This window comes from Temnothorax curvispinosus, unplaced genomic scaffold (assembly GCF_003070985.1).
Source record: "Temnothorax curvispinosus isolate PA1 unplaced genomic scaffold, ASM307098v1 QBEX01004871.1, whole genome shotgun sequence".
Classification (NCBI taxonomy): Eukaryota; Metazoa; Arthropoda; class Insecta; order Hymenoptera; family Formicidae; genus Temnothorax; species Temnothorax curvispinosus.
Genome location: NW_020214651.1, coordinates 168,466 through 186,270, shown reverse-complemented (window position 1 = coordinate 186,270; position 17,805 = coordinate 168,466). Strand labels below are relative to the sequence as shown.

Sequence of the window (17,805 nt, the reverse complement as noted above, 5' to 3'; positions counted from 1 at the left end):
ACTTGATTGCATTGAGTAATTTTATTATAAACATATAAAAATAAGATTCTCCTAATCAAGAATTTTTTCCTATCATCATATTTAATTTAAATATAGCGACGTTTAATCTAACATCATATTTAATTTAAATATAATGACGTTTAATGTAGCTTAATGTGAAATAAATTTGTCCGATACGTTGATCACGTACACCATTCAACACGAGGACATGCGTCAAACATGTGCGTCAAATATGCGCGCCGGAGATGCGGAGAGTGCAAATCTTTGTTTCACGATAAGAAAACGGGCAAAGATAATCCTTCGAAAGCCGTACACGTGGCATTGAAGGTAGGCTAGGTCTTCCAGCTGCCTTTCTTCGCGGATTCATAATGCATATCGCGCTACCATTATCGTCTCAAATAGTGCATTCGGAGGGATAAAAAAGCATTCGTGAGAACGAGGAAAGCTGGCGAAATCGTGCCTCGAGAAGCACCATACCAAGTATATAATCTGTTGACATACGTTAAGCAGCGTCTAACGTCTATCTTGAATATTTCACCAGTCGTAATAACGCTCGTTATCTTGATTGCCTATTATTTCTTCGCGGATTCACGATTCTACAATGTGCGGAATTACGCGGAATCGCTATGTAATCATGGAGAGACTATGGTACGATAAACGGTGCATGAATTTGATCGATTTTGCCTACAATCTCGAAGGATCTCCACAGTCAGTCAGCGGAGATAAGCGCGATCGGAATGATCCTCTTTGTCTTGTGTATCTTGTCACTCGGCATTGACGTAATCGCGTCACCTCGCGTCGACGACGTTATCGTAAGATTTATCGTTAACGCGACGCCCATTCTATTTCCACCTGCGAGAGTATCTTTACAACTGTGCACCAGCTATGGCAAGATTTTTCGTATTCATGATTTCTATATTGTTTGTTTATCGAGAAAAAGGGAGCGCTCGAAATTTTTGGCAACGATTAGTTATCTGCTATGGCTAACTGCATAAAAATGAGAATAATACCTATAGAGAAAATTAAGAATACTCTTTTATATTAAATCAAAGTGCAAGAAAAAAGAATTAACTAGAGCCTAAAGTGCAAATGTGTAAATCTAGGATAATTATCTCAATAAATCTTATCTTTTGATAAATTTGAACACTTGTACAGGGTTAAATGATCAAAAAATAAATATTTTATGAGGTATTTCATATCTTATATAAAATATTTTTTATTTTACATTTATGTCATATTTTTTAATTTCTTTGTTTTTTTTTTTTTTCAGTTAATGCTTCTTTAATTGACAGATAACAAATAAAATTAACTAAAATTATAATAATTTTATTCAATGTAGTTGTTGCATATATAGAAATATTCTTTATCACAAAGTGGTTGACATAAGCTGTGTTCCAATATTCACCCCAGGTAGTTTCTAGAAACGTTTCTCATGAGTAAAAATGTCCATTCGGAAAAAAACATTCAATGGAACGTTTCTTTTCCGATAAAATAACGTTTAAAAAACTATTATAGAAACGTTTTATTTTAATGATAAAGACATTTTAAATAAAGACATTTAAAATTCCTACTTTTTACGTCTTTTGAACGTGTTTATGACGTCTTTGAGACATATGCGTGAGAATGTTCTAGAAGCTTTATATGCATATACCATCTACGGCGTCTATTCTTTTTCGAAGAAATTTCTGAACTGGGGCACATTCGTGCAATAAGTTAAAGTGGAACAAAATATACTTGTCTCACTCTAACTTAATTGCATTACTGATGTGCATCAGTTCAGAAAGTTCTTCAAAACGGAACACATGTATAAATGTTCTTTCAATGGCCACGTTCATCAGAATGTTTATTTTGCAACTGTTGGAAGTTTTCTAAGCTCAGATTTGTCCGATGACAAATAGATTAAGACCGGTAGGACAAAATTAATTTAAGTAAATAAATGGATATATGTGCATGGATAAAATAATTTATTTTGTGCAATAATAATTAGTGCAATATAAATTTAAATGTTTCAAAAAAGACTATTAAAGCTATTATATATATAGATAAAGCAAATTATAATTTTGAAAGAAAAAATTTAACAAATTGGTATTTTTATTAACTGTAAAAACGTAAAAAATACGTTTCTTAAATCATGGTTTCAAAAACATTTTTGTTCAAACGTTTCTTAATGGTTCTTTACGGTTGAAACTATATATACGTTCAAAAAACGTATATGAAACTAATATGTGCTACCTGGGACTGCCAATACTGAAAATCTATAGTTTACGTCACGCACACTATACATATAAAGCTTACTATTTTATATTTCTTTTAAAACTAAGAAACTTTTGTTTAAAGCATTTTTTGGAAAAATGAGTTATTTTTGAAGTATTTTATTCCATCATTGGAAATAAAACACCATAAGCGCTACGGTTAATTGAACAGTTATTTTTTTGGATGAAAAACTTATCTTTTGATATCTTAAATCAAAATCTAAAAAATAAAAAATTCGGCGTGTAACACTAGAAAGAAGTTACGTGTAAGATAAATGTCTCGATGTACTTCAACCTTCTCTTCTTTTTCTCTTTCCTTTTCTTTAAATTAACAACGAGAAAACATAAAAAAGCCAAAGAGAAAAAGATTCTTGTGGGATAACAATGCAGATAAGTGACCCTTAAGAAAAATAGTCAACTGTTCACCCATCAATTACGTCCGTATCTTCTTTTCTTAACAAACTATAAAGGTCCTTAGGCACATATTTCTTCAAGACATTCCACGTTCTTGGATGATCGAAACTTCGATAAGTAAAGAATCTCTTCCATGAATGACTTGAAAATTATAGACATTCCTTTCTGGAAGATTACTTAACTCCGATCTTCCAGGTGTCAATTTCTCTTTGATATGCAGCACACATAAAACAGTACTTCCATTTGAACACTTTGCCCATCATTCAGGTAGCTCTATTTATCTCATGACCCGTCACTGAACGACCAAATATGTAGATTTATCTGTTCCACATACCTCTCTTAATTAGTTTGAAGAAGCGGTATAAAAAAAAATTATAAAAATAAAAAAAAAAAGAATAAGGAAAAGGATAAAAGAAAAGGAAGAGGAGGAATTTTTAACTGCAATGCGAGTTACAAAAATTGTGTTCAGCATTTAGTCGGGCGTAACTCGCCCGCAATTAAGTTTAGGTGTGCCTTAAGGAGGATTTGAAACATTGACATACAAACTATTAAAATATCACTGATTTACGTATTAACTTTGTTTAGGCTATTTTTGTTAAACAAATTCTGCGATTATATTGATATCGAACTAGCTGCAATTTTCATTCCGTACAAAATTTTTAAATTCTTTTATGTGTCATAATTCGTCATGTATAATAATGAGAAACATTAATTAGTTGAATTATTTCAGTAAAATTTTAACTTATAAATAAATAAATATACTATATATGTATTCTGGATGCAGAATTTCTTATTTCCACTGTACATGATGTAATGCAATAATATCTAACTTTGTATATTAATAAAGATAACGCATAAAAGATATTTATCAGAGTCGAATTAAGTATATCCTTTCGCAGATGACACGATCAAATTATCGAAAATATTGTCGAGCAACTACTTGACGCACAACATTCGTAACTTCTACGAGGAATTTGATCCAAAGATTTACAATAATTTAGAACATCAAAACCTGTACGTGTTGGATTTGGATTGCGATTATGCCATCGATGTTTTACGACAGGTAACATATATGTATTTATGTCCGCTATAAGTACCTTACGAATAAAAGTACAAGCAGACGAAAATATTTATTTATAAATCTTGAAATAAGGCGATTAAGAAAATTAAGAGAATTATCTTCATATTTCGCTGACACTTTGACTGATGAGACTCATTGCACAAACAATTTCGTCGTTATTATGTTTTGTATCAATCTTCTAATTTATCATGGTCGGTATCTGATATGAAATGACAGGCACATTCGAAAAGAATGTTCGTCGCTCCGACGAAGTGGCTGCTTTTTCAAGATCGACAAACGATTGACAACGACGATAACGCCAATTTAACGTTCACACATGACGACTCTTTGTTGGAAATCTTCGAGAATTTGGCGATCTACCCTGACAGTGATGTGGTCCTCGCGCGAAGATTCGACGGTGACTTTCTCGAATTATTGTCCGTATATCGGCCGAGTCCGCAGCGAGGTGTGATATGGGAAAATCGTGGAAACTGGACGATCAAGAGCGGTCTGCGAATGAGAACTCTCGATGTGGCCTCAGCACGAAGAAGAGATCTTCAGCAGACGCCTCTTAAATCCTGTCTCGTGGTACTTTGAATAAATGTACTACAAATCGTTTATCATGCAAGAAAATGCACTTACTTACATTATCAACGACACGTTGTCAAAGCGTTTTATTTGCAAGCTAACGCAACATGTGTGTAACATATAATTATATTGCTGTATTGAACGAAAAGCAGAGCGAGTAAAATACTAGCCACTTTCATAATAAAATATCGAAAACATCGCCGTGATTTATAACCGCAATTTTAAAAATTTCTTTAACAGAAAAGATATATTCTTTTCAAGATTTATCGCAATTGCAGATGACGGACCCCAATACAGTCAATCATCTGACGGACTTCAAGGATAAAACCATAGATCCTGTTACAAAGGCTAATTATCCTTGGATACTGCATTTGGTGAACCGGATGAATGCAACGTGAGTTCTTCGACATCGTATTACCAACGCTCAAATATCTCATTAGGAAGTTTGTGAAGTAAATTTAACGGCGCGATAATTTGTAACGAATTATCTTGCCAATTTTAAAATCGTGTGTGAATGCGAGCTTCAAAACGACGTAATAAAATTCGAGCTCAAGGCTAATTAACGAGGCCGCAGTAAAGTGATCAGGCGATTACAGTGTAACTTGTCAAAAACCGGTGATAAATTTGTTTTTAAACGGGCAACGGTGCATAATCAGACGCGTAAATGGAGCGACTTATAATAAAATAAGCACATGACATACTTATTAATTATCGTAACTGATAAAAATTGCACGATTATCGTATTTGCTCGTATCTAATCGGCTGATTAAAATCCAAAATTCATTAAAGTCTGTAAACATTGTGACATAATTCTTTAATTCTTTGGTTATCAATGTAATAATATAAATACACAGAAATATTTAATTAAAGATAAAGCGATTTTTTATCATCCGAATTTCTATATAGGTACTTCTTTACTCCGACTTCTATACATCTTCCCTTAACATAAATTGAGAAATCATTTTTGACAAAAACTATTAATAAATTCAAATAATTGTAGTTTTAATTAAAAAGCAATTTGTTGTTTTTGTTCATGGAAACGAGATGCAATATGCGTTAACCACCGAGTTAAAATTCTATATTTTGCTTTATACGACAGAATAAGTTTCGAAGTCACGAATAGCTGGGGATATCGTGCCGAGAACGGTTCCTGGAATGGAATGATCGGGATGTTAAAACGGCGCGAGATCGATATCGGCGGCACCGCTACATTTCTCGTACCGGAACGTATCGGTGTTGTACAATATATCCAGTTGTATACACATACTTGGTAAAAGAATTATTTACTTATTAAATTGAAACGTAGTTTAAGTTGATTTTCTATGTCTTTTCAAAGGCAACATTAAGAAGAAACAGGAAATAATTAAAATTTCAGTTATTTATAATTTTTTTAATTTATAATTTATATTTACATTTATAATTTATTTTTTTAATGTGGACTTGATTAAAAAGATTATTAAATTTGCTATAAATTTTAGCTTTTTATTATAGCCCTTTATTATTATATTGTTATCGACATTTTATGGCTAATGTACTACAAATCTACACAGCTCGCGCTTCGTATTTCGACGGCCTTTACTGTCGACCGTGAGCAACATATTTATCTTGCCCTTCCAACGAAATGTCTGGATAGCGATTGCCGTGTTTCTCACTCTGGTCTTCTGTCTGCTCTATTTAACAATCCAATGGGAAAATTATCGCGACAGAATGGCAGAATCGGCAACCGACTGGAATCAAAAACCCAATAAGCCAACGATCAGCGATTATCTTCTCATTCTTTTAGGCGCATTTTCTCAGCAAGGTATAGAGAAACAATTAACGCTAATATAATCGATAATATACTTGATGAATTCTCGAATGTTTACAAAATTTCTGACGACTAAATCTCATCTTCTTCGACCGCGTAAACGTTTGTTATTTCGCGAATGTTATACAAATTAAATTATTTTCATTTTTTTTTTCAATATAAAATTTATAAAATTTCTGTACTCCCGCAGGATATGCGTACGAGCCACACAGAATTTCATCTCGAATCGTCACCTTTATGCTGTTGCTGGCCTCACTGAGTCTCTATGCGTCTTATACAGCAAATATCGTGGGTTTGCTGCAATCTACCACGGATTCTATCAAAACTCTTCCGCATCTCCTAAACAGTCCTTTAAAGCTGGGCGCGCAGGACGTAGTGTACAATAGATATTATTCCAAGGTCGGTATATTGAAACTGCGAAAAAATTAATATATAATTTAAAAACTTTTATTATATATAATATATTATTAAATACTTTGGCTTATTACGGTGTCAAAATTATTAGTAGTATATAAGAGATAATTGCAAGAAACAAATTAGTTCTTTATGTGGGATGGTAGTCTTTTCAAGATCCCGTTAGAAAGGCGATCCTGGAACAGCGAATCGAGCCGAAAGGACGAAAATCTAATTGGATGTCCATAGAAGAAGGTGTGCGTCGCATAAGAAATGAACTCTTTGCATTTCAAGGCGAGATCGGTACAGTATACCAATTGATGCAAGACACGTACTTCGAGGAGGAGAAATGCGGTTTGACTGAGATCGATTACCTAAAAGTTTTATATCCGCTTCTCGTGATACAAGAACAATCGCCTTACTCAGAGATAATAAAAACTGGGTAAATAGTAATCGAATTGTCTTCACAATTGGATCTTCAGTTCTTCAAAACTTTAAATTTCATAAAACTTCCTGGAAATTTCAAGTCTAGCGTAAAAACATCAAAACAGATTTTATTAACGCGTTATTTTTAAAAACGTTCACAGGAAAAAAAAAATGTTAAATCAAGACTCATATTCTTGTTAAACAAGAATCTGTAATCTTGAAACAAGATATATCTAAATTACGTTAAATGGCGCAAAGAGAGAAAACGAGTAAAGGTATTTGTGTAGTTTAATCAAGAAAAAAAAGTTGAAATTCTTATAAGATTATAGATTCTTGCTTATATACAAGAATATGATTTAATACTTTTTTTCTGTGTACTGTATGCGCACAACACACACACACACACACGAATTAATAACCACATCATGATCTAATAATTCTCAAAACGTTCAGCACTCATCAGGAATTATATGTTTTCAGAGCTCTAAAATTACGAGAATACGGACTTAAATATCGCGAAGAATATCGCTTGTATACGAGGAAACCAGTATGTGCGAGTCAGACCAGCTTTATCACTATCGGTTTCACGGAATGCGATTTCGCGCTGATCACAATGGGCTACGGAATACTCCTCGCTGTAATCGTGCTTGCGCTCGAGTTGCTGTGGCACAAGAGGTAAGATTTAAGAGAGACATCGTTACCATGCCTTGCGTTATTTGTTACATTTTCTTTTGCAGGCAAACTATGCGCGCAAAAAAATGCGCGATAATAGAAACGTCAAGGGCAGAAACCGACTTGGTATACCTCGATTAAGTGCCTGCAAAAAATGTACATTAGTCCGACAGAAACTAAGAGGCATCTGGTTTCCTGAGCTGTCTGTACTAAATTTAACTGAATGTAGACTTTATTTAAAAACTTTGTTAGAGACATGTTTTATCATTCTGTTGGATGTTTGTATCCTTTAGCAAAATAAGGGTGAATCGTGAGTCAACGTCATTTTAATGTGTCGTCATTTTTAATCCCATTTAAAATAATTACCATTAGGAAACATATATATATTCATTTCTATTCCTTTAATAAGGTTTCAACAACCTCCTTTTATGTACAAAACACTGTGTGAAATAGATTACTCGTAAAATAAATGCATGTGGTTAATAAATCTTACGAGCTTTCTTTTATGACATTACGTACACAATCTTGAAATCAGTTGCCTAGTACAATAATACAAAAGTACAATAAATAAATAATCTTACAAGTTACACTGATTTACAGTCAAAATCAGCCGCGACTTCAAGGTTACGATACATATATGAATAATTATGTACAAGAAATTTGATTTTAAATTACAAACAAAACTCTTGATTCGAACATTCTTATATATAATTCAAAAATATAACAAAATCTATACATTAATTCTAAAAAATCTATACGACTGATCTTAGATCTATTCTTTTCAGTTGTAGCTGCTTTACCTTCTCTTATCTCTTTCTGTCACGCATAGGCGATACTTGATTATATATTTATTTCATCTTGAGTGCAGAGCACAAATATATAATGCATTTAAAAAGAATAAATTTTCTCTTGACTATAAGTTATTAGCATACATGTACAAATGAATAAACATTAAACGCGCGCCGGTAAGAAATGCTCGTAATAATTCTTCGTAAAGTCTACCATGAGATCCAGTGTGCACTCGGGCAGCTCTTCGACACACGTCGCCGGACTGCCAGCGAAACGAGTGAAGGACGGCACGATGGTCTCTGGTGGCACGACTGCTCCATCCTCAATGTAGCAGCAATCCTTCAGAACAGATCGCCTACCCTATAGCGAGACAAGTATGATTAATTGTGAATGCACCGCGCTTGTATCAATTAACTCAATATGCCAAGTAAAAGTCGTTATACGTACAATTATGGCATTCTTCCCAATATAAACGTAAGAACCAACCAACGCTGCGTTCACGACTGCCCGCTCTCCCACAAACACATGATTTCCCATCGTTAGAGGAAAGAAGGCAACCCTAAACAAAATTTATCATTCTTAGAATTTAGAATTTAACGTAATTGTATTAAAGAGTCGAGTTGTTTGCAAACTGTGTCTCGATATTATAAGCTGGTATCCTCAAACTTTTATAGAAAGATTAGAACTATCAAGCCTAATATCATCAACGTCAATTAACTGTAACTTTTAATTAAACTCACTCTTTGTCTCTTTCTAAGGAAGACAGTTAGTTTAATCGAAGGTTACAGTTAATCGACGTTGGTGAAACTGGGCCTCAGTGTAGTGCATATATTAATATAATAAAAAACTTCACTTGCCCTCTGCTGAATTTCTTGAAAGGTGGTCGAATGACGGCATTCTTGCTGATGATACAATAGCGACCCGTCCTAACATTGGCCAAATCGCCTCTAATGATAGCGTCAGATTGCACTATGACCTTTCCATGCAGCACAATGTTTTGCGAGCCGCACAACACCGTCAGCCTGCTCACTTTATTTCCGGAGGCCTGAGATAGCGAAAAAGCGAGGTTATGTATTACGTTCTGTATATCTGGATCGCGAGAAGCGTCGCTAAACGATCAAATTTGTCAAGTCATTTCTATGGTATGTATCTTTTAACGATAATTATAATATTTCTTTCCAATTCCAGATATTGGTAAACGTTTCAATAATGTGGACGTTTCAATTCCCTTAAATAACCATTACCGTTTCAACGTATTCAGCCTTGTTGTAATAAATATCCTGCGGCTCCATCCCGAAGTGTTCTCGTACGACACAGTTGCGTTACTCAATATGTTTAAAATATTAAAAACAATACTTTAATTAAACGTCACTCCTCCGAATTGCTCCGAAAACTGTTCTATTCGGCGCGATCAGCGATCAGCTGACGAATCGAATACATGTCGCCATCTACTGACAAAACCACGCATTATTTTTTAACTAATCGGCATCGCGGAAAAGAGCCAATAAAGGCTCAGTCACAATGAGAGGAATAAGGAATAAGATAAAGGAATTAGGAATAAGGCATGTTGCATCTCACTTTAATGTACGTGTACTAAAGTGAGATGCGACATTCTCTTATTCCTTATTCCTTTATCTTATTCCTTATTCCATTCCTCTCATTGTGACTGAGCCTTAACACTTCGAAACTTTCGATACATTCGAGTATCGATTTAACGTGCCTATTCTTTTAGAAATCGATGGATTTGAAAATGTTTATATGCGAACAGTCACTTTGACGTTTTAATAAACATGTTACCAAACAAAAGAAAGTGATAGAAGTTTAAAGGCAACACTGTGCCTTTATGCGGTGAGTATAATAGACATAAAGATCTGTTATTGCAAGCCGTTTGAAAAGGCTGTAACGTGACTCTCTCAAAATGAGTATTTCAAGAAATACTTCACACTCTTTTGCGAGACCAGGTATTTTAATTATGTGATTAGCTACATAAGCATAATACAAAGAACTTCAAATTTATATACTTATTCTTTTATTTTAAAGATAATATAACAAAATATCGAATGTTTTCGTAATTTATAAAGATGTTTGAAAGACGAAATTGCTACATATAATATATTTAGCTCTCTACTAATTTAAAGTTTTCAAAATTGAATTATTCTCTCAGTTTCAATTAACTGTGAAAATATTCTGTAAATTTTCTTAAATGTATAAAACATATTGTATTTAATATAAAAATCTAAAAATTATTTGTATTTTAGGAATAATATCGCATAATTACTATTATGATCTTTAATAAAATATAACATTTTTTTGTCATGTACTATTACATTTATCATTACTCATTACGTATGTATTTTAATTTCCATCTTCCTAATTATAAGAAGAGGCACGTGTGGTCAGTATCAATCTATTCTTAACTGTGGATTTCAACCAAAGAGTTCTTAAAGGAACAGCGCATTTGTTTATAGAATGGAAACCTTCAATTAATGAGATAGTGAGCGGACAATCCTTTTTATATCGAGCAAAAAATTTGACTGTTTATTAACATGTAATATTGAATAACTAGATTTTAGATAACTTCGGACTTGATGTATTAAGTGTCACAGGCAGTGATGGAACACCTTTCATTTATCGTGTGGAAGATGATTTCGATCATCGTATTAAAAATGGTCATGCTCCATACATTGGAAGTCGATTTTCCATACAAATACCACAAAATGTTGGTAGTGTTAATACTACTTATAAATCTAAGTAAATATAATATTTTTTTAGAGAAAAATTTGTATTTATTAAAAATTATTGATGTAAAAATCGAATATACCCATAATATGATACTTTTAGATTTAGATATAATAGACATATGATTCAAATTGAATATAAAACGAGTCCAAACTCTCCTGCATTATATTGGCTAACACCGGAGCAAACTGCTGATGGTTTATATCCTTTCTTATTGTCTAATAACAAGGTACGCTGGCTATATAAACAATGATATTTTTCTACATGAATGTAGAAAATCATGAATGTATAAAAATCTTGATTTTTTTCAGCTAATTTACGCTAGAGCATGGTTTCCTTGCCAGGACACCCCATCTGTCAAAATTATTTACACTGCTAAGGTAAGAATTTCAACACAGTTAAATACAAGTAGTATTTGTATGCATTTAGCATTCATATTTATTTATATGAAAACTATGATATTTGATTGATTATTATTGACTGCATTAGTATTAAAAGTAATAAAAATTTGCGAAGAAATGGGGACGCGTTAGTAAAAAGGAAATTAAATACACTATAATACCGCTCATCAATTTTAATACATCCCTAGATTCTTTGATTTCTCTGTAATAGATGAACATGATACGTGTGTGTTTTGCACGGAAATGAATGCACCTGATGTTATAAACTTTTTCAACACTTGCATGCATCGTATTTTTATATATTGTTTTTATATAAAAATTCTTGAAAGCTGTAGTTTTCGAGGGAAAAAAAAAACGGGGCTAATAGCCGGATAGTGTCTGATCTCTGGAAATACAGAAAATACGCGCACAAGGTTACTTAACCTAAAGTGATGCAAGTTAAGTGTTTATAACAGCAAGTACATTCATTTCTGTACAAAATACACGTATCATGTTCATGCTTCATAAAGAAATCAACGAATCTGGGGGTGTATTGAAATTAATAAGCGGTAGTGTACTTTTAAATGTAAATGACACTATATTTTCTTAGAAATTGCTTCAGTTCAACTAAAATCTATTCAATTTTTATTAAAACATATTATCTTCTTTAGATTTCAGTACCAAAAAGATACAAAGTTTTGATGTCCGCTTATTTGCACGATGTAGACTACAACAATAATCTAGATCTAGACGTATATACATTCATTCAAAGTAACCGTGTACCACCTTATGCAGTGATTATTGCTGTGGGCTTACTAGAGACAATACATATTAGTGAAAAGACCAAAGTATTTGCCGAAAGCAAATTTATTAATGAACATATAGATTATACTTCTTATTCGGACGGGATTGAAACCATGTTGCAAGTTGCCGAAAGTCTGTGTGGACCTTATATGTGGGGTAAAATATTGACTAGTTTTTTTAATTATTTATTTAAATTAAAAATTTTTAATTTTTAAAAATTTTTTAAAAATTATTTTGATATGTTTACTTTTTATGTTATATTATTATTATTATTATTATTATTAAAAATTTTTATTTTTGTGCATTATCAATCTTTTTTTGTTTATTGTTATATTGTTATATTTATGTTTAAAATAATATTGTATATATTTAGGTCATAAATACGATATATGCGTGCTTCCTCCAAGTATCGCCCATTTCAAAATAGAATGTCCATGCGTGACATTTATTTCGTCAACTATACTTGGCGAAGATCGTACTCGTCTCAGTAAATTCGCTCTGAACATCTCACAGTGCTGGGCAGGAAATTTAGTTACATGTTCGAATTATGAGCATTTGTGGCTGAATAGGAGTTTCAGCAATTTTATTGGCAGGAAAATTTATTGCCGAATATTGCAAGACTGTGAAGCCATGCAGTCTTTCTTGGACAAGATAGGAATCCGTGCCCTGAAGAATATGGTAAAGTATAGTACTTTGATTAGAAGTAATAAATAATATTAATAATTGACAATATTTTACTTTGTATACGCAATAAACACAAACGCAAACCCATTTCTTGAATTCTTTATAGTGCAATGTGATATTTTCTGAAATTATATTACAGATTAAAAAATTCAGAAATGTGGACATGCTAGATTGTTTATTACCCAATTTGACGAATACGTCGCCCCATGAAGCTACTGATTATGTGCCTTATGAAACGGGGTGTATGCTCTTAGGTTATTTAGAGAATATATTAGGAGGACCTTCAGAATTCGAACCATTCCTTAGATCTTACTTTAAAAAATTTAAGTACGAAAGTATAAACACTAAGAATTGGAAGGACTACTTATATGAATATTTTTCTAACAAAAAGGCGGTAACATCTCTTATATACATACAAACTACAATTTTACCAGTATTCATATATTTTTAGCATTAGAAATAATGACTTCTATGTTATTTTCAGTTATTAGATGGTGTTGCATGGGACGAGTGGTTCGACACAGTCCCTTCCCCACCTGTCTTGCAAGTATTTACCGCATTGGAAATAAATATTAGCAATTTAACGGTAGAATGGGTCAACTGGGATTATAAACCCATTAATATACCACTCTTAATTGATGGAAACTCCCCTAGTGACGTTCAAATAATGATATTACTACACTATCTATATAAATGTTATGAGAAACTGACCATAAGAAAACTGGAAGTCATTCTTCATCATTACGCTCTTGATTCCAAAAATTGTGAAATAAAGTAAATATGCATATCTTTATTCAGATTAATTCACAATTGTTCAACGCGCATTATAAAGCGCATATATTTCGCAGGTTTTTTTGGTTGGTATTGTGCATCAAAGTTCGATGGGACGAGAAAGTTGAATCAGCATTGAACTTTGCCGTTGAATATTGTTCGCCAAATTATGCATGTCCTATATTTGAACTTTTGATCGAATGGGAAGAAATGCGTGAACAAGCGATCGAAACATATAATCGCAATAAAGGAAAGATGTTGTATGAAACCCAGGAAAGATTAGACTTTATTATATATCTATTTAAATAATTATTTTTTTTACAATTAATCAAATTTTTTTCTTATAAGGTAAGCCATTAGTAACTGTAATTTAATATAATTTGTTTATTATAAAAGTTTATTATAAAAGAACTTTTTTACTACTATCGCGACGGAATGTACATGTATTATATCAGTTACAAAAATATAAAATGGATGGTAGTGACTGTATACGACTGTTGCGGAAATATGTAATTAATTTTATGTCATATAGAGATAATAATTAAATAATAAAATATTTGCACTATATATGTTTCTTTTGCTGGGTGATGCATCGTTGTCTTCCTTGCTCCTTCTCTCTTTCCCCCTCTCTCTCTCTCTCTTTTTCCTTCTTCTCTTCTCATTTTTTCACCTATACTTTATTCGTTGTTTCTTTATAACTTGTTTATAAATTCTTATTTACAATTTACAACCCTAATTTCGAATCTGAATATATCTCAATTCTAAAAAAATATCTAATGGATATATGTCCTTTCGTGGTATCTTTACGATATATTAAACTAATTAAGATATTGAGATATATTAACTAATTAAGATATATTGTCCGAATAACTAGCGGAGACATCTACCAGACATATTCATATTATCCATATATTCATGTCCACCAAAAAATTACCAAAGGTATTTATTATATATCTATACTTATCTGTATACTTATCTCCGTAGAATTGACCGAAGATATTTAATGAATATCTATGTATATAAGTATTAATTATAAGTCTTCTATATATAGTATTTTTAATAATAATAAATAAGTACAATTTGAGATCCAGCAGCGCCAAATTCTTTTGGTTATAACAGTTTTTTAAAAATAAATCTTATGAAATCTATGTGCCAGATTATGATATTATAAAACTTTTGTAAGATTTTATTTGACGATATTATAACATTTATATTAAAGCATACTAAATTAAATTTTACAGAATCTTGTTGGCATTAAGTATTCCATATAAAATTCTTTATACACACGATAAAAGGATTTTTTCACTTGTGTGTAAAAGCATATGATGCGTGTAATTATATAATGTCACTTTTTATTTTTTTAAATCTTCTATTACGAGAAGACGAACAAAACGTGTTACGTGAAGAATTAAGCGGAAGAACGGGCACGATAATATATGTGCTTTTGTAATTAATTCTAGAAAAAATTAATATTTTAAGAAAGTAATTTTTTATTTGTTAATAAAACTATTATATGTTTAACCTTTTACTAAAATAACAAATTAATTTGTCATGAGTCTTTTTGTAACATGCTGCAAAAGGTATGATATAGGCAACCGGTCGCCTAAATAGTTTCTGTGGATTTTTTAAAATTCTATTTCCTTGAAAGTATATCAAATTTATAAGTAAAAATAATTAAAGATTAATGAAAGGAATAACTAACTAATTTCTTTAATTTTAATAAAACTTTCTGGACATGCATATAAACAATATTTATAACAATCTTACTAAAAGTTAAATATTATTTAGTTATTAATTTTTACACGTATAACTGCTATCAGTCTTATTAAAAAAAACCATTTTTAACATAAAGACACAAAATAATATCGTTAAAATTATATTTTTTTTTATTCTTTTTTTTCATATCTCAAATTGTTAATTCAAGTCATGTAGACTCCATAAAAAGATTAACAAAATGTATAAATATGTATAAGGGAGAGGGAGGCACTGTAGGACACTATTTTTTTAAGAGTTTATATCTTTTTCAATTTTTAAGAAATTGGTTCTTTGACTCAATTATAAGTTAATTTGGTTGTTAATGCTCAATATAAAACGTGTGGTAAAACAAATACATTTAAGAGTATAGTTCGTTGTGTCTACCTATTAAAAAAATGTTCTTTCCGTCCTAATCTGCCTCCCTGGAAGTTTAGGACGCCACTGAAGCAGAACTGATAATAAAAAACCGAGATAATTCTAGTCTTCTTATTTTATTTATTAAAAGTAATAAATCTCTTGCTAAGCAACATCTTACAAACCTCTTTTAATATAATGTATTACAAAAATTTATTAAAAATTAATAATATATTTTTTTCTTTAACATACAGTAGGTAATTTTGTAGTAGGCAATCAAATAAACATAAGTATTTACCTATTGGAATCTTAATTAAGGCAAGAATTAGTCTCACAAATTTCTCTCTTTTTCTCTCAAATTTTTCTTTGTCCAATACTACCCCAACCCTAACTTGAAAAAAGAAAACGTAATATTTCACACCAACTCTTTTATTATGTTGTTGTATTTCGTTTATTACAACGCAAAACATATATATAATCATAACCAGAAAAACATACAAGTGAATTTCCTTTTGAGCAATAGTTTAATATAAAAATAATTACAACTGCAGCCAGCAAAAATCACTAACAGCTTGTAGATTAGTTTAATAGCTAACAGCGCGGTCTCATGTGACGTTTATCTATTGACCGGTTGCCAACCGAAAAATGCGTTTAACATAAAAACAAAGTGACAAATTTGTTCTTTATTCGAGATGTCCTAAACTGCTTCTGTCCTAAAGTGCCTCCTTCTCCCCTACCTATAATTTCTGAAAGTTAAATATTATTTATATCAAACTTTGTATCAAATATCATAATATATATATATCATATTACGAGTATCCGGATAGCCAAATCTATCGAGAACAGATTTTGAAAGTGTTTGTTGCAAATTTTGTCGATAGAATTTTGTCGATAAAAGCAGAATGACAGGTGGACTGCAGAAATAGAATAAAATCTATCGCATCGTAATCATTTACTCAGTAAGTAAACTGCCCGTGGTGTGACAATAACAGATTGGTAGCAGATTTGTTCAGATATTGCAACACAAATCCCATGTCATCTGTATACGCATTAAACTTGTATTTTGCTGGTAGAACCTGTCGATATAATCTGACAACAAGACACGTAACTTTTCGGAATGGATTTTGATCGGGAAATTGTTCAGTTATCTCCTAGATTTATATTGTGTTTTCTAAGAAAAATAATTCCGATCGGAATCCATTTCGAATAGTTTCATAATACGAGTCCAGATTGTTGGCAAAAACCGAGCAGAATCTGTCATTTCATAAACCATATTTTTCATATATAAAAATATTTTATATTTTCCATAATTTAAATGGAATATATTAAATGACAGAGGAAAGAAAGAATTGTACAAAAGGTGAGGCACCAACTAGATTGCTATTACAATGCCTACTAGACAAAAAAGATTTGTTCAACAAAAAATGAGTTTTTTCAAACACAAAAACGAGGATAATTGTTTCCTCAAGTACAATACAAAACTCATAAGGACATCATGATGACGTCATCATGACTTTATTCATTAAAATCACTTGAAAATCACTCGTGCAAGCATTGATTGGAGAAGAAGCTTGTTTCACGTATCAATCACTATAACTTATCATCAACAAAACTCATCAAACAATTATTTTCCGTAAAGGAATCTTTTTTCGTAAGACCGCGGAAACAATTACGTTTTAGTCGGAGTGCTTTTTAAATATAAACTCGAAAAATAACTATTTCCTTTTGGTGACAATTTGTACTGATTACATTATTGCTGCGAGTTAGTTACCTTATACAATTAATATCACAAAGATTGAAAGCGATAAACAGACAACACGCTGGAGGCAGATGGAATCGACGCGGAAGTTGTTCGAAGCCGATTTTATGCGAGTTGAGCTTGTCGAACTTTACGGCTATATGATCGTATAACACAGC

General features: G+C 31.8%; 3 protein-coding genes across 5 annotated transcripts; 2 read left to right on the top strand and 1 right to left on the bottom strand.

Moving 5' to 3' along the window:
• The first annotated feature begins 768 nt into the window (after positions 1-768).
• LOC112454195 (glutamate receptor ionotropic, delta-1-like) lies at positions 769-7,888 on the top strand. 2 transcript variants are annotated; one of them, XM_025015444.1, is made up of 9 exons: positions 769-888; positions 3,566-3,729; positions 3,964-4,314; positions 4,593-4,708; positions 5,414-5,584; positions 5,865-6,115; positions 6,312-6,520; positions 6,682-6,956; positions 7,421-7,888. In XM_025015444.1, exons 3-9 carry the CDS (start codon positions 3,979-3,981, stop codon positions 7,617-7,619), a joined length of 1,557 nt encoding a protein of 518 aa, XP_024871212.1. In that variant the 5' UTR covers positions 769-888; positions 3,566-3,729; positions 3,964-3,978; the 3' UTR covers positions 7,620-7,888. The 2 variants fall into 2 exon arrangements, with proteins under 2 accessions (XP_024871212.1, XP_024871211.1); XM_025015443.1 differs by lacking the exon at positions 769-888 and having other exon boundaries at positions 3,645-3,729; positions 7,421-7,615; positions 7,678-7,888.
• A 98-nt stretch (positions 7,889-7,986) lies between these two features.
• LOC112454198 (dynactin subunit 5) lies at positions 7,987-9,829 on the bottom strand. The gene is made up of 4 exons (XM_025015449.1): positions 9,646-9,829; positions 9,259-9,446; positions 8,849-8,960; positions 7,987-8,761 (listed from the first exon to the last, which is right to left on the bottom strand). The coding sequence occupies exons 1-4, from the start codon at positions 9,691-9,693 to the stop codon at positions 8,564-8,566; spliced, it is 546 nt and encodes a 181-aa protein (XP_024871217.1). The 5' UTR covers positions 9,694-9,829; the 3' UTR covers positions 7,987-8,563.
• Positions 9,453-14,129, top strand: LOC112454197 (leukotriene A-4 hydrolase-like). 2 transcript variants are annotated; one of them, XM_025015447.1, is made up of 9 exons: positions 9,453-9,543; positions 10,783-10,895; positions 10,968-11,152; positions 11,243-11,369; positions 11,452-11,520; positions 12,192-12,480; positions 12,698-13,402; positions 13,493-13,782; positions 13,857-14,129. In XM_025015447.1, exons 1-7 carry the CDS (start codon positions 9,471-9,473, stop codon positions 13,036-13,038), a joined length of 1,197 nt encoding a protein of 398 aa, XP_024871215.1. In that variant the 5' UTR covers positions 9,453-9,470; the 3' UTR covers positions 13,039-13,402; positions 13,493-13,782; positions 13,857-14,129. The 2 variants fall into 2 exon arrangements, with proteins under 2 accessions (XP_024871215.1, XP_024871216.1); XM_025015448.1 differs by lacking the exon at positions 9,453-9,543 and adding an exon at positions 10,258-10,362.
• Positions 14,130-17,805: the final 3,676 nt, after the last annotated feature.

Bases quoted from the DNA above. Each gene is read 5' to 3' on its own strand.
- LOC112454195 (XM_025015443.1), top strand. From the start codon at position 3,979: ATGTTCGTCGCTCCGACGAAGTGGCTGCTTTTTCAAGATCGACAAACG. The intron at 4,709-5,413 runs GTGAGTTCTTCG...TTTATACGACAG, and splicing joins GTGAACCGGATGAATGCAAC to AATAAGTTTCGAAGTCACGA. The intron at 6,521-6,681 runs GTCGGTATATTG...GTGGGATGGTAG, and splicing joins ACAATAGATATTATTCCAAG to TCTTTTCAAGATCCCGTTAG.
- LOC112454197 (XM_025015447.1), top strand. From the start codon at position 9,471: ATGTATTACGTTCTGTATATCTGGATCGCGAGAAGCGTCGCTAAACGA. The intron at 10,896-10,967 runs GTGAGCGGACAA...TTGAATAACTAG, and splicing joins AACCTTCAATTAATGAGATA to ATTTTAGATAACTTCGGACT. The intron at 11,521-12,191 runs GTAAGAATTTCA...TATCTTCTTTAG, and splicing joins AAATTATTTACACTGCTAAG to ATTTCAGTACCAAAAAGATA.
- LOC112454198 (XM_025015449.1), bottom strand. From the start codon at position 9,693: ATGGAGCCGCAGGATATTTATTACAACAAGGCTGAATACGTTGAAACG. The intron at 8,961-9,258 runs GCAAGTGAAGTT...AATTTTGTTTAG, and splicing joins TTCAAGAAATTCAGCAGAGG to GGTTGCCTTCTTTCCTCTAA. The intron at 8,762-8,848 runs GTACGTATAACG...GTCTCGCTATAG, and splicing joins TTGGGAAGAATGCCATAATT to GGTAGGCGATCTGTTCTGAA.